The 19,425-nt window shown below is 45.8% G+C and overlaps 1 protein-coding gene across 2 annotated transcripts; it reads right to left on the reverse strand.

The window, feature by feature from the left end:
• Positions 1–2,462: 2,462 nt before the first annotated feature.
• On the reverse strand, positions 2,463–16,809 carry Ppic (peptidylprolyl isomerase C). Of its 2 annotated transcripts, none has more exons than XM_052742193.1 (5): positions 16,487–16,786; positions 10,321–10,434; positions 9,776–9,869; positions 7,162–7,346; positions 2,463–3,288 (listed from the first exon to the last, which is right to left on the reverse strand). In XM_052742193.1, the coding sequence occupies exons 1-5, from the start codon at positions 16,601–16,603 to the stop codon at positions 3,160–3,162; spliced, it is 639 nt and encodes a 212-aa protein (XP_052598153.1). In that variant the 5' UTR covers positions 16,604–16,786; the 3' UTR covers positions 2,463–3,159. The 2 variants fall into 2 exon arrangements, with proteins under 2 accessions (XP_052598153.1, XP_052598154.1); XM_052742194.1 differs by lacking the exon at positions 2,463–3,288 and adding an exon at positions 3,295–7,013 and having other exon boundaries at positions 16,487–16,809.
• Between the last annotated feature and the right edge of the window lie 2,616 nt (positions 16,810–19,425).

Here is a 19,425-nt window from a genome sequence, read left to right on the forward strand (position 1 = left end):
TGACCCTTATGGCTGAGATTGCTTTTGATGCCAAATCTCAGAAGAGGAGACACATAGGACGTGTGTGAGTTTCCTGATACTTACTTCTTCCCATGTTGCCCCTTTAAACTTGGAGTCGACAAAATAATCTTCCTGAAATGCATATCCCATCATGCCCCTTTCCACTATCCCAACAGGTTCCCCCTCCTGACACCCAGGTCCCAAGCTGGTCAGGCTCAGCATTGCCTGGTCTCACCTCACCCTGTCCCCCCTTCACACCAGACCCCCCAAAGATGGCTTCCTCTTCTGCCTGGAATCCACTCCTTCTCTGTATTTTTTCTTCTCCTTAGGTCTGTAGTGGTTGGAATGAGAATGCCCCCAGTAGGCTCAGATACTTGAATAGTTGGTCCCCAGATGGATGTGCTTTTTGGGTAGGCTTTGGGGGTGAGGCCTTGCTGGAGGAAGTAGGTCACTAGCCGGTAGGCTTTGAGGTTTAAAAGCTGGGCGCCAATCCCAGTTTCTTTTCTCTGCTTCCTGCTTGTAGTTAATATGTGAGCTCTCATCTTGCTGCTCGAGCTGTTGGCCTGCCTGCTGCCAGACTTCCCTGATGAGATGCTGATAGACTCTTATCTCTCTGGAAACATAAGCTCAAGTAAGTGGCCTTGGGTGTGTTATTTTATCAGCAATAGAAAAGTACAAAAAAAAAAAAAAAAAAGAAAAAGACAAAAAAAGCCGGGCAGTGGTGGCGCACGCCTTTAATCCCAGCACTCGGGAGGCAGAGCCAGGTGGATCTCTGTGAGTTCGAGGCCATCCTGGGCTACCAAGTGAGTCCCAGGAAAGGCGCAAAGCTACACAGAGAAACCCTGTCTCGAAAAACGAAAAAAAAAAAAAAAAAAAAAAAAAGAAAAGTACCCAATGTCAGGGCCATCTTCCTGGGTCACCTCCCACTCTTTCTCCACATGTGCAGACTTGATCCCTCTGGGGAGTCATAGGAAGCTGCTCTAAGGGGGTTTCCCACCCCAGCCTAGCAACACACCTGTCCTCTTCATCTCCCTCATCTCTGTTTATGCTTGCTGATCTTCCATCTCCTCCACTAGAGTGTCAGCTGCACGAGAGCCGTTTCTCTTTGTCCATGGTCATATCCGAAAGGTCAAACTAAGACCTGACGTAGTTTGTCACAGCAAAGCACCACAATAAATATTTGTTGTGAAAAATATGAGCAAACCGTTCCCCAAGTATATCACAGACTTTATAATACCACCACCACCAGCACCAGCACCATCATCACCACCGCCACACCACTACCACCACCACCAGCAGCAGCGCCATCACCACCACCACCACCACAAGCAGCACCAGCAGAAGCAGCACCACCACCTCCTCCTCCTCCTCCTCTTCCTCCACCACCACCTCCATCACCATCACCATCACCACCACCATCACCACCACCAGCACCACCAGCACCAACACCAGCACCAGCAACAGGAGCAGCAGCACCAGCAAAGGGTACCTTCTGATTCTTCAAAACTTTTTTTAATCCTTGCTGTTGCTATTGTTTTTAGATTTATTCATGTGTGTTTTGCCTACATGTATGTACATGCGCCCACCCTATTCATGCCTGGAGCCTCCAGAGGCCAGAGGAGGGTGTGGGAGCCTCTGGAACTGGAGTTACAGAAGTTGTTAACTGCCGTGTGAGTGCTGAGAATCAAACCTGGGTCCTCTGTAAGAATAAGTGTTCTCAACTGCTGAGCCATCTCTCCAGTCCCCCTGTTTCCATCTCTTGCAGAGATAATGAGAGACTTCTTTGACTCCTCACTGTCGGGCATGATTCCATTTCCAGCTAACCAGAGCCTGGCCTCGACTGTACAGCCTCAGATGTCACACAGCTCTAAGACTGTGCTGTCTCATTTCCTTGAAATACAGCCTGGGTCTTGACTCACACTATCAACTAAGAAGATTCCATAGCAACTGGACTCAAGACAAGTCTAAATCTGTGGTTTTTCAACCTGTGAGTTGTGACCCCCATGGGGGGGGGGGGAGTCACATACCACATATTTAAATTATAGTATGATTCATTAACAGTAGCAAGATACAGTTATGAAGTAACAATGAAAATAATTTTATGGTGGTGGTGGTGGGGGTCCCCACAACATGAGGAACTGTATTAAAGGGTCGCAGCATAAGGAAGGTTTCGAGAACCACTGGTCTAAATGTTAAGTGAAGATTAGTGAATGATCAGCTTCTACGTTTGGGATGTAAGCTCTGTGGCCCATCTGTGGTGCTTTTCCAAAGGACCCAGGTTCAATTTCTAGCACACATCTGACAGCTCACAACTGTCTATAACTCCAGCACCAGGCAAGGGATCTGGTGCCCTCTTCCAGACTTCTTGGGCATTGCACACACATGGTGCACAGACATACATGCAGACAAGACATCCATCACATAAAAATTAAAAAAAAAAAATAAATAAAGGGAGAAAAGTCTTGCAGAAAGAGCCAATTCATATAAAAAGTATTTAATTATAAAGAACATCAAAGCCCAAAAATGCTGATGACATACGACAGATGATATTACTCAAATTTCCCTTTACCTGACAAGAATTATTTGAACAAAGAATGCTAAGCCTCGCCTTAGTCACCGTTCTTAAACAAACTTTCCAGATCACCCAACATAGAGAAGACAAGAAACTGAGTGAAACCAAACAAATGAAAGACCGTGTTCTTAAAAATAAATAGCCAATGCGAAGTTTTCTGATTTCAAAATAGCACCATTGGAAAAGAAGGAGATGTTGTTTCTGTTTAAAGTACCTGAGCAGGTGAGATGCCAAAATTCATGCACAATAAGCTTTGGTTGATTTTTATTGTTGTTTGGCATGGTTTTTGAAACAGGGTTCCACACAGACTAGGCTAGCCTCAAACTCACTATGTAGCCAAGGCTGGCCCTGAACCCCTAATCCTCCTGCCTCCACCTCCCTAGTGCTGGGATTACAGGTGTTTGCCAGGACATCTGGCTGTGTGGTTGATTTTTAAATCTTGGTTGCAATCTGGAGTGGGAAATTAAAAGAGAATTTTTGTTGTTGTTTTAAGTACAACTTTAACTAAAGAGTCGAAAGACACCTGGTGGATAGCAGATGCACACACGGACCAGCCAGCGTGTGTTCCTCGATTTCCACCATGTCTGTCACCAGTCGGGGACCTCGACCACGAAGGGCGTTTTCACATCTATCTTGCCACTGTTGACGATGGTGCAGTCAGTAAGTGGGCGGTCATGGTCATCTGTGGCTTGAAGTTCTATGGAGTGTACCACAGTCTGGCAAGAGAAAAAAAGCAGGAGATCTGTGGCTCATTGGGGGTTAGTAGCTATGACGATTCACAGGAACAGCCAGTCCAATTCCAGAAGCACAAATGGGAAATGTTTGCTGTTATTACTCTTTTGAGACAGGGTCTCGAATATCAGGCTGGCCTAGGGCTTGCTACGTAGCTGAGGATGACCTTGATCTTTTGATAGTCCTGCTTCCACCTCCCACATGCTGAGATGACAGATGTGCACCACCACCACAGGTTTAAGTGGTACAGAGGACCAAACTTAGCACTTCCTATCTGGTCAGTAAGTATCTATCAATTGAGCCACATCCCAGCCCTGGGACATATGGTTCATCATTGTAAAACCATGCAAGCTGAGGAGCGCTGCTTTGCAAATAACTCCAGCATTCTCCTTATCTGCTACTATCAATCTTCAAAACAATGCCATTGGGAGTGGAGCACCTAGGAGATTATCCTGGGATTTTATATACACATTCATACACATGCAATTATATATATATATATATATATATAATTATGTGTGTGTGTGGTGTACATGTAATAAATGTGTATGTGTATATAAGGTATGTGTGTATTATATGTATATATGTGTTATTATATGTATACACACACACACACATACACACACAAGCTGTATCAGTCCACTCAGAGAGAATAAAGGTGTTTGTTTCTCAGAAACTCAGATAACATATATTTCCCTGTTTCTTTAATAATAAGCACGTTACATTTGAAAAAGGCTCAGCTAGTCTTGTAAATCCATAGCTCTAATAAAAGATATTTCAATTGAACTGCTACAACCCATTGTAATCATTAACATGGGGTTATTGTAATTATCAACATCGGGTTCATCGGGTTGGTTTCAGCTCTACCCTTATCCTCGTCTAGACATACTAATGCAGGCTATGGATGTAATTCAATGCCAAGTAGTAGGGGCCCTGGAGGGCCTCTCAAGCCCGTGAACCTAAGGGTCACAGTGAAGGAGGGAGCGCTCTGTGACCAAGAAAGTCATTTCTGATGAGTTCTCCAGGGTGCGGCTCAGTTCCTGCCCTTTGGTTGCGGGGATCAGGATAGCAGTAGAAATGGGTGAGAGAACCACAACTCGTGGGGAGCTGTGTAAACTCAGATGACACAGAGCAACTCACATGCAAATGAGACCCTGGGCCACAAAACGAAAGGGAAGGGAAGCCAGGGTCACTGAGCTACTTTGTGTTTCAACTAGACACAAACTAGTCTCCTGGGAAAGGGAACCTCCATCTGTGGGCATGTCTGTGGGACATTTTCTTCATTGATGATTGATGTGGAAGGGCCCAGCCCATATGAGCAGGTGATTTTGGATGATATAAGAAAGCAGGCTGAGCAAGCCATGGAGAGGAGGCCAGTAAGTAGCATTTCTCCATGGCCTCTACTTCAGTTCCCTGGATGATGGACTCTAATTTGGAAGTCTGATAAATCCTCTGTTGGCTAATTTTATGTCAACTTGACACAAGCTAGAGTCACAGAAGGGGAGAGAGCTTCAGTTGAGAAATGCCTCCATAAGATCTGACTGTAGGGCATTTTCTTAATTGGTGATTGATGGGAAGGTCCCAGCCCATTATGGATGGTACTATTCCTGGGTTGGTGTTTCTGGGTTCTGTAAGAAAGCAGGCTGAGCAAGCCATGGGGAGCAAGTCAGTAAGCAGCACCCCTCCATGGCTTCTACAGCAGCTCCTGCCTCCAGGTTCCCGCCCTGCTTGAGTTCCTGTCCTGACTTCTTTCAGTGATGAACAGTGACTTGAAAGTGAAGCCAAATAAACCCTTCCCTCCTCAATCTGCTTTTGGTCATGGTGTATCAGCAATACAAATGCTAACTAAGACAAATCCTTTACTCTCCAAGTGGTTTTGGTCAGTGTTTTATCACAGCAATAGGAAAGCTAACCAGGATATCTGGACACTTGGCAGAGGCTGAGAGAGATGTTCTGGGAAGCTATAGGAGAGTTGAGAAGAATGAGTACTTTCAGAAATGAGTTATGAGTTGGATCTCTTTGTTATTTTTCAGTGAATAACTAACAATGTAGATTTGGGTCCTCTTAATAATTTCTGGTTATTATAATCTGTGTCTTTATAGTAACTTAGTATGTGGATGGCATCACATGCTAAGTTCAGGATTTTTTTTCAAGACAGGGTTTCTCTGTGTAGCCTTGGCTGTCCTGGAACTCACTCAGACCAAGCTGGCCTCAAACTCAGAGAGCCTCTGCCTCTGGAGTGCTGGGATTAAAGGCATTTGCTACCACCTCACAGCTCAGGATTTTTTTTTTAAGTATTTGTTTGTTTACTTATTATTGAGACAAGATTGCTTTTAGCCCAGGCTGGCTTAGGACTTCCTTTATAGCACAGCTAGTCTTGAAATCACAATCTTCCTTCCTCTCCTCTTTAGTATTGGGATTACAGTCATGCACCATCACACTTGGCTATAATATTTAATTTAATTTAATTTAATTTCTGAGACAGGCTCTCACTATATATCTCTGTCAGGGCCCAGTACTCACTGTGTAGACTAGGATGGCCTCAAATTCAGAGATCTGCTTGCCTCTACCTCTTAAGTGCTGGGATTAAAGTTGTGCACCACCTGCAGGCTAATATTTTGTTTTAATTGTAGTAAGAAACATGTAACATTTTTTAAGGACTATCGTATAGTAATATGCTCTATATCAAAACATTTCCATTCTAGAGGCAGCCTTCTTAAGATTCAGGAGTAAACAATTCACAAATCTCAGAAAGTTCCTGAAATTTACAAAATTCACAAGGTACATCCCCAAAGTTATATAAGGAATAACTTGTGGGTAAAAAGGTCTCTTAAGACAGCTAAGTTGCTAGGAAGTCATGCACAGAGCTCTAAAGTTGTAGCTTTTTTGAATAGCTGTCCATGCTGGGATGGGATTTTCAGTGATGTAGTTGCCTTTGAGTCATCCATGTTCCTGTAAGTAACCTCTCACCTAGACTCCTGTAAGAAACCCCAATAAATTCATTGGTTCACCAAGTTGGACTTTGATAGAGTCACACTCCCTTGGTTTTTCATTGGTACAATATGGTGAATAGATGTTTGTCCATATCTTCCCAAGAAAAGTCACAAAATGAATACATACCTCAGTAGTAGTTACATGCATGCAACCACAGGTTTGGCAACTTGCAAAACTAAAGTCTGTATTCATTAAATACCTCTTTCTCCCCACCTCTGGCAACTGTCAATTTTTTCTATCTCTATGAACTTGACCACTCTAAATAGCTCATATAATTAAACTCATACACTATTTATCTTTTTGTGACTGGATAGGGTTTCAAAGTATATGTGAATAGATAGATTGACAGAAAGACCGACTAACAAACAGACAAACAGATCGTATATATATGCGTTATAGCACGCATTTAAATGTCCTTTTTAATACCAAATAATATTTCATTGAATACATAATTCGGTCCCTAGTTTATTTGGTTACATTTCTTAAATTAACTAAAGTACCTAACTTCTTCAGTGTCTGTTTTGATGCTTCTAGCAATTAAAATACCATGCCATATGTAATTTATTCACCTTCAAAAACTCAAGTCACAGCTGGGCACACGCCTTTAATCCCAGCACTCAGGAGGCAGAAGCAGGTGGATCTTTGTGAGTTTGGGGCCAGCCTGGTCTACAGAGTGAGTTCCAGGACAGCCAAGGCTACACAGAGAAACCCTGTCCTGAAAAACAAACCAAAAAACAACAACAAAAAACTCTAGTCACCATACAAAGGCTATCTAATAACGCATTTGAACATTCAATGATTTGCTGAAGGTCTCCTCATAAGCATAAAGCTTTCTAAGAGGGGAAAAAGATATATCAAATTACCATCCCATCCAGGACTTTTCCAAATACGACATGTTTGCCATCCAACCAGGTGGGCTTGGTCAAGGTGATGAAGAACTGGGAGCCATTGGTGTCGGGGCCAGCGTTGGCCATGCTGACCCACCCAATGCCATAGTGCTTGAGTTTGAAGTTCTCATCAGGAAAAGTCTCACCAAAAATGCTCATACCTGGGTAAGGCCAAAGAAGGAGGGACAAAAGCAAATGTCAAAAGCAAACTCTTCAGAGGAACTGAAGCCTGTCATGGAATCAGTTTATAGGAACCCACAGGTGACAGGAATGAGGATAGGCAAACGTAAGCAGTGAAAGGGTAGGTAAAACGGACTCATTAAGGAAACAGGCACCAGGGTCTGAACTGAACCGAAGAAGGCCCTTACTATGGCACGAGATGAAAATACCCATGGCCTCAAGCCAAAATTTGACCAAATAAGTCAGTGATTTCATTTTGAAGGATGATGGCATCTGAAAACAGGGTAGAAAGGTGTCTGAGGCATCCTGGGGGCTTTGTCTCTGCTGTATGCTCAGATGACTTGTTCTAGGTCCCTCCCATCTCAGCACCCATCCAGGCAACCAAGCACTGAGTGCATACATTGGTTTAACCCCACAACAACCCCATGGAACAGGCCTTCTCGGTCCTGGTTTTTGCTGGGAACAATTACAAAACTGGCCAATAGCAGAGCAGAACTGCAACATCTAGTTCCCTGACTCTACGCCTACTGTTTTTTCTTATCTCAGCACCAAGAGCAGTAGCAGCTAGTCCGTAAGTGACAGGTGTGACCTGAGAGCCCATAGGACACAGAAGATGATCAAGACTAGGAACATCCATGCCCTGGCGCTCCAGCAAAGCAGCAGCCACGGCAAGAACCTTTTCCTCAGAGCAGCAGTGTGGACTGCGAGAGCCACCCTCCCCATGTTTCAGCCCTTCAGGGGCCTGTCCTGCCTACCTCTCCTTCTGACGGTCTGTTTGCCCAGGAATTGCCAACCTCAAAATCCTGGCTCAGTTAGAAGTACCAGAAGTGGAATCAAAGCCAAGAATTTTAAAGCTGACTGTCTAGGACATAGGAGATGGCCTAGTGGCTAGCTCTGCTCATGGAGAGGTCGAGGCTAAATGGTCCAAAATTTCCTCTTCCAAACTCAGAAAATGTTAACCTAAGATCTCTTCCTCCCCACCCCTGCCACATATACCCGCCCGTCCGCCACACACATATGCACACTGAGCAGGGAAGGCAAAACAGAGAATCAAAACAGGAAAAGAGGTCAAAGTAAAGTTGTGGCTGTTTCTGCCGGACTCTGGTAAGAAAGCAGGAGCAGGGGGAGGGCACAGGTGCCACACAGCCAGCTGCACCGTTGCCGGGGAGCCGCTGTTGCAGCAGCCGGGTTGCTTCTATGCATGGTTCTCAGCAAATCTCATCCCCAAGGAACCTGAGTGCCTCTCTCTTCTCCACCCTGCACTTCACACCCTGTACCACGATGGTAAGATTTTTTTTTTCTGGTTTTGTGGTGCTGGGGGTTGATTGAACGCAAGGTCTCATGCATGCCAGGCAAGTGCTCTATCACTGAGCTACATCCCTAGCCTTTTGTATTTTTATAAGAACTAAAACTCAATCTTCAAAATGTGTATGGCAAATGGAAGGGTTAAATGGCAACATTTTTTAAATAAATAAATAAATAAGCCATTGCAACAAATGCAATGTCAAAATAATATCTGAAAATAGCCTAGGGGCTTCTTCATTGCTTAGCCATGATAGCTACCAAAACCAGCATTTAATTCTGAAGTAGATTTAAGTTCTGTCTAGATGCTTGGATGGTATGTGCTCTGAAAAAGTATGCTCGCTGGAGAGAAAACACTCCCTGGAATTGGACAATTATGACCCTCGGAGAGATAACACAGTGTAGTTTGAAACTAGAAATCTAAGTGTATCTTCTATTGAACTTTGCTTATAAAACTTAGTTTGTATTACATTTGTTGATGGCTCTTAAACATTTGTTGATGGACTTAAACATTTTTTTATTCCTAAAAGGGCCAACCACAAAAGAAAGCATTTTGACAGAAGAGGCAAAAATTCACCATCATCTGCCACCAACATGCCAGTGGTGTTCTTCTGGCCCCTTCCCCTCCACACCCACATTGGCTGCTGGCTGCCACACCAGTGTAGGCACACCTTTGTTTTAGTTTCCCTTTCCATGGCAAACATTGTTCTATCTTCTACATACCGAGAAAGATCTGTTTAGTGCCTGCAAAATATCCTGCCAAATGACTGTCTCTATACTGTGTAAAGTCCACGAAGGATCAAGGAATCCTGCTTAACCTCAGGAGCACCTCACTTATTCAGATCTGCCAGGATTCTGGCGCTAGGGCTCTACAACTCCATCCTTCTTAAAGAACTGGAGTGGGATCTGGGCAGTGGTGGCGCATGCCTTTAATCCCGGAACTGGTCTACAGAGTGAGTTCCAGGGCATCCAGGGCTACACAGAGACCCTATTTCAAACAAACAAAGAACTGGAGTGGGCTTTATGGTTTTGCCCTACAATTGTGAGGCCCTGGTGCTTAGGTTTCAGCTTGGCAGATGGGAAAGGGGAAAGGCAAGGACAGTGTTACCTCCGGTGCCGTCCCTAGCGGTGAAGTCCCCTCCTTGAATCATGAAGTCCTTGATGACGCGATGGAAGATGCTTCCTTTATACCCGTAGCCTTTCTAAAGAGATGATTTCAATTGAATGCATAAGTAGAAATAACCCTTATTGAAAGATGAACAGTGTTTATCCGAAAAGGAGAACATTTGAACATCTACAGAACTTGACTACGTTCTAGCAATTCTATACCAGGGAAAGTTTACCATTAACTGGCCAAAATAACAGAAATACAGGAATCAAGTATTAATGGGAATAAGTAGAAAAAGAGTGCTCTGCATTTTCACTGGAGGTTTTTCCTCTCAATTTCTCGAAGCCTAAGAACAATGAGCAATTGAATAATTTTAAGAAAACAGTTTTTAAGAAAAAAATACATTTAAGAAACAGAAAAGTCTAAGGTGTCACACACTCATCTGATATGATAATTGCCATTTTTTTCCAGAAGACATCTTTGGATCTTGTAGTAAGGAAGATCCACACTTGTGCTCAGTTAAAGTCAATAAGGCTGGGACAGACCTCTCCTGTTGCCAGAGCCACGAAGTTTTCCACTGTCTTGGGTACCACTTTTCCAAAGAGGCCAATCACAATTCTACCCACATCTTTGTCTCCGATCTTCACATCAAAGAAGACCTGCGGGTAATTGAGATGCAGAGTAGAAGGTCACCACATGAAAAAGACAGCAATCTGAGCTAAGTCAAAATTAAATCTGAAAATTGGTCCCCATAGGAAAGCCTGCCCATCAGTGTTTTATGAGAGTCCGGTAGCATGAGGCTAGTTAGAAGTGCTGACGTAACACTGTGTGGGAGCAGTTCATTCCCAAATATTCACTCAACAAGCATTAAGCACCTTGAGCCCTAGAAAACCACAGCTCTGCTTCTCCCCCTTTCCTGCTTTGTGGATGAAGATGAGAACAGAGAATATTGCTCTTCTCTCTACTCCTGACAGAAAGAAAAATAAAATGGTGAGCGCTGAAGGCTACCTATCCAAATTTTTTTTTTTGTCATTTCAAACACTGCCACACTCGTGATGAGTTCTTGGTAGACATCTGCTGTCAAGGGACCATCCAGAGATGCCACTCACATCCCAGAGCAGTAAGACACCAGGTCCCCAGCAGGACAGCTAACCACTAACCGGTGTGTGGCTGCCCACAAAGCTATCATCCTGTAAACTTCAACACTGGGTTCAGGTGTCTAGTTCTCATGGTCACCCAAGTAGAATTTGTTCTTTCTCCGTCATCTTAGAACAAAAGAAAGATAACATGGCTAGAAATACAAGCCACAGTTTTTTGTTTTTTTTTTTTTCAGATTAAACCTTAAAAGTTCTTGGAGTTTCTTTTTAAAAACTGTTTCACCTGGAATGAAATTATACACGTTGCGCTTCACAAATCACTATGTTCAGATGATTTGGAGACAGAAGGCTTGAAAAGGCCACGGAGTCAAAGGGCATTCATTCCATTAGCAAGTTTAGATTATACGAACCAATTTACTGTTTGAATGGGTAAAAAAAGACATTCAAGGGATGACTTTAAGAAATATAAGAAGGGTTGTCAAAGAAAAAAGATGCCTTGCAAATCTAGAAAAATCACTGGGTAAAGACTGTCAAACTCAGCTCAAGGCAAGGACTTCTGCCAATATATCAGAACGCCTGTCACGGGCTGATGTGATATTTAGTGCTTTGTGTGGCATTTACATTTCCATGTGGCCAAAGCAGACACTGTTTTATTATCATTTCTATACAAGAGCTTTCCTGAAAGCTTTGAAGACGCGACTCTTCTTCGTGTGAGGTATGACAGGAGACAGCCACCAGTGTGGCTTGGGGACAAAAGGCCGCTTCAGCAGGAGTGAGTCAGGCAGTGAGAAGTGGCTTCTCCAAGGGCTTTCCATGCCCGGGTGAGAAAGGAATGTGGGCAGGAACCGAACAGCTCCGCCAGAGAACCAGGGCTGTAATTTTAAAGAGACAACCAGAAAGATACTTGCAAAGCCTTCCGACTCTAAAACTAAGGGAGTAAATTCTTAGAAAGCAACAACGTAGGCAGCAGCAGCAGATGAAGAAAACGAACCTGCTACCCAACAGCACCTGCAATGAAAATCCCATTTTCACACACACAGCCCAGCTCACATAGCTCTCAATTTTTTTCCTCCCAGTTGCCACGCCCTTCAGCTCCATGAGGATAGTGAAAGGAATCACATCAGAATGTTCCCAACTCTAACAGAAATGACAAAGTCCAACCTTGTTTAGCCAACAAATAGTTATTAAATACCTACAAACAAGGCAAGGTCCCTGCACAAACTGTCCTAAAGGCGGCATATAACAGGATAAACGGTGAAGTGGGAGGCGGAGACAGAGATCAGTGCGAGGTTGAGGCCCGTAAGTTCCAGGTCTCAAAATAAAAATTAAAAAAAGAAAAGTCAAAAATAACCACAGGTGGTACAAGACAACATGTGAGAGGTGCCCAAGAACACTGTATGTGAAGTCCTGGAGGTCGGGAAGGATTGGGAGAGGGCGCCACGGAGGAGTGGGAGGCAAGGAATGGAAGATGACAGTCTCAGAGACAATGATGGGCATATCCCTCACCTGACTCTCCTTCCTGGAGCCAAGGCAGCTAGGCAGGCCTCACGCTCTGGGTGCCGAGCATCAGAGCAGCCTTTCCCATGGCTGGGGCAGGGAGCTGCTGCCTGTTCCATGGGGCCTGAGGACTAATGTTACTCTCAGCTTTGCCAGAGTGAAGGGAAGCAAATGAGGCTTTGGGAACGGGCCTCCCACGGAGCCCAAAGAGGAGAATCTGGACACTCCACAGCAGCTCAAGAATGAGGTTCTCTGGAAAGCTGAGATGGGGGTCTGTGCTTTACCACCATATGGAATTCTCCTCAGCCCACCTGGAGCGAAGCAGGAACTGTTAGGGGAGGAGGGAGGGTAGGTGAGTAGCCTGAGCTTCCCAGCTAGGAGTGAAAGCATTAGGATCTCAGCCCAAGGGCCCCTCTTACTAATCTGTGACTTCTCATTAACAGGGAGCACCTAGCCGGGCGGTGGTGGCGCACGCCTTTAATCCCAGCACTCGGGAGGCAGAGCCAGGCGGATCTCTGTGAGTTCGAGGCCAGCCTGGGCTACCAAGTGAGTTCCAGGAGAGGCGCAAAGCTACACAGAGAAACCCTGTCTCGAAAAACCAAAAAAAAAACAGGGAGCACCTAGAGAATGGAGACAGTCCTTCCTGATTCCCAGATCTCAGCACAATGCCAACAGAAAGCAGACAGGCCAAGTGTCACCCCACAGGAGGGGAGGTGGGGTGGGGACTGGAGTAGACTCCTTGGAAAAGATGGTACCTGCTTTCCACACCATACTTAGTGGGTACGCATCTTGACACTTCTTTTTCCCTGAGGCTGCCCCTGAAAGTCATTTGAAAATTATGGGGCACTGAGGGTTTGAGGAGGTAGATAAGGAGGGATGAGGTGCTCACAGAGACTGACCACACCCCTGGAGGGTCAATCCTGTGTTGATCTACTTTCAGATTCACCCAAGAAGACACCAAGTTCAAAATGGTTAAACCCAATTCCACTACTAACTGGCCATGGGGCCTTCAGGAAGTTAAAATTGAGCTGTATATCTCATCTATTAGATGGGTGACAATTGCTCTCAAGCTCACACTAAGATTCATGGATGAACAACACTCAAGAGTGACCTCACAAATGAGGGACCACAAACTGAACACTTACCTGCTTTATCACACTTAATTTGCAAAAATCCATATTATATGCAGATACGTACCCTCCAAATATACACATAATAATGGATATTTATCATTTCCATACACTTTCTACAGAAGAAGAAACAAAGTCTCAGACAATAGATAACTTGCCCAAAGTCACCTAGCCACCACCCCACGGCCACCACTTCCTGACATGGTTAAAAGTGGGAAAGATGGCAGTGTCAATTTTTATGTACTCTGTGCTGGCCTGTGCATAAAACCCATGGCATTCTCTGGAAAATGGATTCTGAGTCTGCAATCCAGAGCTCACACCAGAGCGTCAGTGGGACAGGAGGCTGCAAGGCTGAAATGGAGGCAGGATTCCCCACTGTGTATGTGTTGGGGGGCAGCACCTCATGCCTTTTATTTACAGATTCCTAGCTTTAAATAGAGCCATAGTGAAAGAAAGGACTGTGGGCGAAACAACATAGCCTAGTCACAGCCAGTTAGCCCACATTTCTTTTTTAATGTCTCTATTTTTCCATTACGCTGAATTGTCGTAAGACATTCATTAAAAAAAGGAACTCAAGTCCCAAGCAATGCAGGTCTGTGTGAGGTTCACCTACATACACCTCTGTCTGTCAGAACTCAGTAAGCTTGGCGAAAAAGATGAAAACAGGCAACAGTCCAGAGACTAGGGCCGGAGTCTTAGTGACAGTGCGGTAGATGTAGTCAGGACGCCCCGCCCTGCCCCTTCCCCGCAGCCGTGGCCTTTCTTCTGTAGACTTTCCTCTACTCCTAGGCTGCGCCACAGGCTGGCCAGGAGGTGTCCCCTGTAAGTGGTTGGACACTACTGCACAGACTGCTGCTGACTTGCTCCGAGTAGCTCTCCATCAATGCATTTCAAAAGCTCTCTGGGTGAGGTGTTTCCAACATTACCAGGGACAGACCCTGAAGAATTACCCATTGTTAATCCACACCTACTTAGGCATCATGCTCTTTATCTAACTACCCTACTCCCCTTTTTCATCTAAGCTTTGAGGTAACTCCTGTTTATTATGCCTCCAATGTCTACTTCAAGTTCCTTGTTCCCCATTCCCAAGATGACCACCCTGATCCCAGCCACCATCTGGAGTGCTAGCATGGAGCCCCGGACGGCCTCTCAGTTCGAGCTCTGAAGTGACCACAGAAATTTATGAGCGTATATGAAATCATGTCATTTCCATGTGCAAAGCCCTCCAGCCACTTTACCTTGGAGCAGGGATTCGCAACCTGTGGGTAGAGACCCCTTTCGGGTGGGGGTCAAATGAACCTTTCACAGGGGTCGAATATCAGATATTCTGCATATCAGATATGTACATTACAATTCATAACAGTAGTAAAATTACAGTTATGAAGTAGTAACGAAAAATAATTTTATGGTCGGGGGTCACCCCAGCATGAGGAACTGTATTAAAGGGTCACAGCATTAGGAAGGTTGAGAACCACTGCCTTAGGGTAACCTGTGAGTCCTAAGAATGATGGCCTTAATGGCCACACTCCTAGCCGTTACTTTTAAGGCTGTTCGGAGTCTTTCTCTTACTCATCCAGCCTCATCTCAGGCCATTCTGCCCACAGTCCTGCCCCCAAAGACAAACTGCCCTTTAGGTACACTCTGAGCCAAGAATGGCTTTCCCGCCTGGAGAACTCTGCACCAGCAATTCCTGTTGACACCCCAGCCTTGCACCAGCAATTCCGGTTGGCACCCCGGCCTTTGCCACCTTGGTTTTTCCTCACCAGGCAAGTGTTTTTAAATGGCATCCAACCTATATTAGGTTCACTTCCTTCAATATTTCAAAGTTGTATGAATTTTATGCTTATGGTTTTATCTGAAATAGTATCCGCAGACCAAATCTGCGTTAGTTGTGTGGCTTGCACGAATTCTCCAGTTTAGATACCTAAAAGATCAAGGGGTTGCCTGAGGATGGATGTTACTCTAATCATGATGGCTTTCGGGTCTCAGGAGAGTGACACTGGGTGCTGGGCTGACTTCTCTCTTCTTGCTGGCTCTTTGGTTGAGTCTGCCATGGAAGATTTAAACCTTCTGCCAGTCCTGAGGTATCATTTCCAGTGGCAAAGCAGACCGGTCATTAAGACCACTTACCGCTGGTCCCACCCTATTCCAAGACTGCTAGGGTTTTTTTTTTTTTTTTTTCTTTTTCCCTGGACATGGTCATTACCATACCTCAGCAATCCCTCCCTCCCTTTTTCCTAGCACCTTTTCTTTATCTTCTATCCTGGGGTAAAACAGACTGAACTAGAACTTCAGCAGTGAACACTGTATGGACTAAATTCCTGGCGATTCCCCACCTGCCTCCCTTAAGATTCAAAGTGTCACCTTGTCATGCCTGCCCAGGACTCAAATCAGGCCCGTCACAAAGTTAAAAACTGTTTAGGAGGGTGACAGTTCCTAAACAGGGCAAGAGGACAGGTCTCAACTGAGCCTGTCCGGGACCTAGGCTCTTCCCAGCGGGTGACGTCTTAAGCAGGCATCCTGTCCCCTCCCCTCACATTCTTCCAGCTTTGTTCCAGGCCAAGGAAGTACTCCAGCAGCCTCCCTTCTAGAAGGAAGGGCCTGTGGGTTCAGGGAGCTTGTCCGGGGTCCCAGGCTGCTCACGCTGGACCCGCCCGGACCACAAGTCCAGACAACCGGCGGCGGGGACCGCGGGAGTTGGCCCTGTAGCCCGGGTGGCGGAGCGCACCATTAGCTCCTCACAGACGTCCCCTCCCGCTTGCCGCGTGGTCACCTCCAGTCCCAGCCAGTCTCAAGTCCCAGTTAGTCCCTCCTCTAGCCCCCATCCCCGAGTTCCCTCCAGTCCCAAACAGTATCCCACCCCCAAGTCCCCGCCAGTCCCCCCCGCCGGCAGTCCCTCCTCTCCAGCCGTGCCACTGCGGTGGGGTCGCCTAAGCGCCCCGGTGCCTGGCCCGCAGGAGGGGAAGTTGCAGGAGCCGCAGGATCACGTTGGCGGTCACCGAGGGACCTCGCTTTCGGACGCCCGAGGACCCCGAAGAAGACACGAGCGCGCCGAGCCCCAGGCAGAGCACCGTGGCTAGCAGCAGACGGGGACCCGGGATCATAGTGAGCGGTGGCAGTGGCCGCGATGGCACCGGCGCAACCTTGGGGCTCCGGGACTGTGGTCGGACTCTTGGCCGCCTGCGCCTGCGCGGTCCCGGTGGGGAGGGTGGTGGATCCCGGCAGGGCGGGAACCCCAGGCGCGCTCCTCCCAAGTTCAAACCCGTGGCCGGAATTGGGGTCTCCGAGGGCGCGGCTTGGTAGGGGACGCCTGGGGCAGAGAGAGCCAGGCGGGGCCGCGGCGCGCATGGATCCCCGCAGAAAACCGGATGCAAACGCGGCTCCTTTGAGACTTGGAAGTCCTGAGCACCGCTCTGTCTGTCCTTCGGGGATTTCTGGGAGGGCTGCATCTTGTTTCTCTAGATGGCCTTTCGCAGAGTCATTCGCCTTTGAAGATCTTTGGGAATCCTGATTCAATCCTCTAGAAAAACTTAAGGAGATGGAGGCATTTTGTGCGGACGCTGACTCTGTCGCCTTACCCACAATTTTCTGGGCAGCCCTTACACAGGCCCGGAACCAGTCCCAGATAGAGTTCTTCCCTTCGAAAACAAAGTACTCAAGCTGGGCTTTGAGGTGTAGCTGTAGGATTTTTCGAGACAGGGTTTCTCTGTGTATTTTGGTGCCTGTCCTGGATCTCGCTCTGTAGACCAGGCTGGCCTCGAACTCACAGATATCCTGGCTCTGCCTCCGGAGTGCTGGGATTAAAGGCGTGAACCACCACCGCCCGGCAGGGTGATTTTTTTAAAAACAATCTCAGGAGCTACATTTAGGAAAATTAATGACGTGAAGAAAGTCTCAATGCATTTCTTTTTAAATGCAAAAACTCAAGTTGCAAAACCACATTGAAAGTCTGACTAAACTGAAAATAAAGATTAAAAACAGCACTTTAAAGCACTCTCAGTCAGCAGAGTGCTTGCCTAGCAGGTAGGAAGCGGTGGATTGGATCCCTAGTACAATATAAACTGGGTGGGGCAGCACACACCTGTAATCTCAACACTTGGGAGGTAGAGGCTAGAGGATCAGAAGCTCAAATGTATTCTCATCATCCTTGGAGACATAGCACATACCAGGCCAGCCTGGGCTACACGAGACTAGAAGGGAAGGAGGCATTTACAGTAGCTGTGGTGATGGAAATATACATCTTTGTCTTCTCTGAAGTTTTCTTATTTCTCAGGGGTTCCACGATGAGGATATAAGTATTTTATAGCCTGGAAGGGGTCATTTTAAAACGGTACATTTTGGCGGGGCGTAGTTATGCACGCCTTTAGTCGGAAGGCAGAGGCAGATGGATCTCTGTGAGTTCAACCAGCCTGGTCTACAAAGTGAGTTCCAGGACAGCCAGGACTGTTATATAGAGAAACCCTGTCTCAAAACAAATGAACAAACAAACAAACAAACACCCCCAAAATAAATAAATGCAAACAAATAAATAAAAATAAAACGACATTTGAAGTATGAATTCAGAAGAGCGTTATAGTCTAATATAATGTCACTAAAATTAAATTTAAAATTGTTAGTATTACCCCCTCTCCCCCCCCCCCCCAGTTTAGGGCTAATGCCATGAATTACAAACCAAGACTGTCTTTGGATTAGTAAGCACCTGGGGATCTGAGAGTCTATCTAAAGACACAGAAGCATTTCTTACAGACAGGAGGTGTAGCTGCTGCATTAGCACACTTTGGAATCATTTTTCTAATTGAGTCCATTGAAGACTCAGGTACTTTCTTCCTCACCCTGCCCCAAGAAGGAATCCCCATTGAGGAGCAGGGCTGTCTGTCTGACACCAGTGCTGCTGAGTAGGTGACTGTATGCATTTATTCTGTGCTTAGCACTGTCTCTCTTATCTGAAGCCAACACCATGGGAACGGGGATCGTGGCTGATTTTATTCCCCCTGATGTCTCAGGTCTAGCACAATGTCTAGAATAGAATGATGAATATTGACCAATGTTTGTGAAATGAATGGTGTCTATTTCTCTACCAGTAACCTATCACCCCCAGGCAAAGAAATGCTCTCTAGAAAGGCCATCAGAAACCCCTCATGTACCTCCTTTCTATTACACCCTTTTTCTTCTCAAAACTCATTGCAATCTTGACTTTTTACACAGTTTCCTTTCAACTCTGTACCAATCGGTCTTAGAGTATACTTTTTTTTTTTGCTTCAGTTTTTGTTTGTGAAATTCATGGGTGTTTTTGGCATGTCGTTTTGGTGCAAAGTGCCAAGTGGGGACAACTCATTCTTTTAAAAATATTTATTTTTTTATTCTTAAAATTATGTGTATGTGTATGGGTCTCTGTGGGTATGTGCAACATGGGGTGTGGCATTTGTGTGCCTTCCCCTATAAATAAAAAAAATTTAAATACAATTTATAGCAAAAAACGATGCATTGAGATTCCAAATACTTATGAATGTGACCTTATTTGGAAATAATGTTGCCAGTGTCATCAATATTAAGGTAAGGTCACAGTAGGGTAGGCTGTACCTATTGTCATGTGACTGGTGTCCTTATGAAAAGAGGAGAAACACAAGGCCTCAAGGATACGGTGAGGATGGAAGTGAAGACTGGAGCCATGAACTGTAAGTCAAGGAACAGCGGAGACGGCTCATACCCACAGAATCTAAGAGGCAAGGAAGAACCCGGAGCTGTCTACCTCTAAACCACTCCACTTTGATGCAGGGTCTCTCACTTACACTACAGCTCACCAATCCCACTAGACTGGCCGGCCATCAGCATCCAGAGATGCCCGTCTCTGCCTTCTCAGCACTGGGACTTCAGGGGTAAGCTGCTGCTCCTGATTCTTTATGTGTGTGCTGGGGATTTGAAACCA

This window comes from Peromyscus californicus, unplaced genomic scaffold, assembly GCF_007827085.1.
Source record: "Peromyscus californicus insignis strain IS unplaced genomic scaffold, ASM782708v3 Scaffold_17__1_contigs__length_78620276, whole genome shotgun sequence".
NCBI classification, from domain to species: domain Eukaryota; kingdom Metazoa; phylum Chordata; class Mammalia; order Rodentia; family Cricetidae; genus Peromyscus; species Peromyscus californicus.

Bases quoted from the DNA above. Each gene is read 5' to 3' on its own strand.
- Ppic (XM_052742193.1), bottom strand. From the start codon at position 16,603: ATGATCCCGGGTCCCCGTCTGCTGCTAGCCACGGTGCTCTGCCTGGGG. The intron at 10,435-16,486 runs GTGATCCTGCGG...AATTACCCGCAG, and splicing joins GTCCCTCGGTGACCGCCAAC to GTCTTCTTTGATGTGAAGAT. The intron at 3,289-7,161 runs GTAATTTGATAT...TTCTCTTGCCAG, and splicing joins GAAAAGTCCTGGATGGGATG to ACTGTGGTACACTCCATAGA.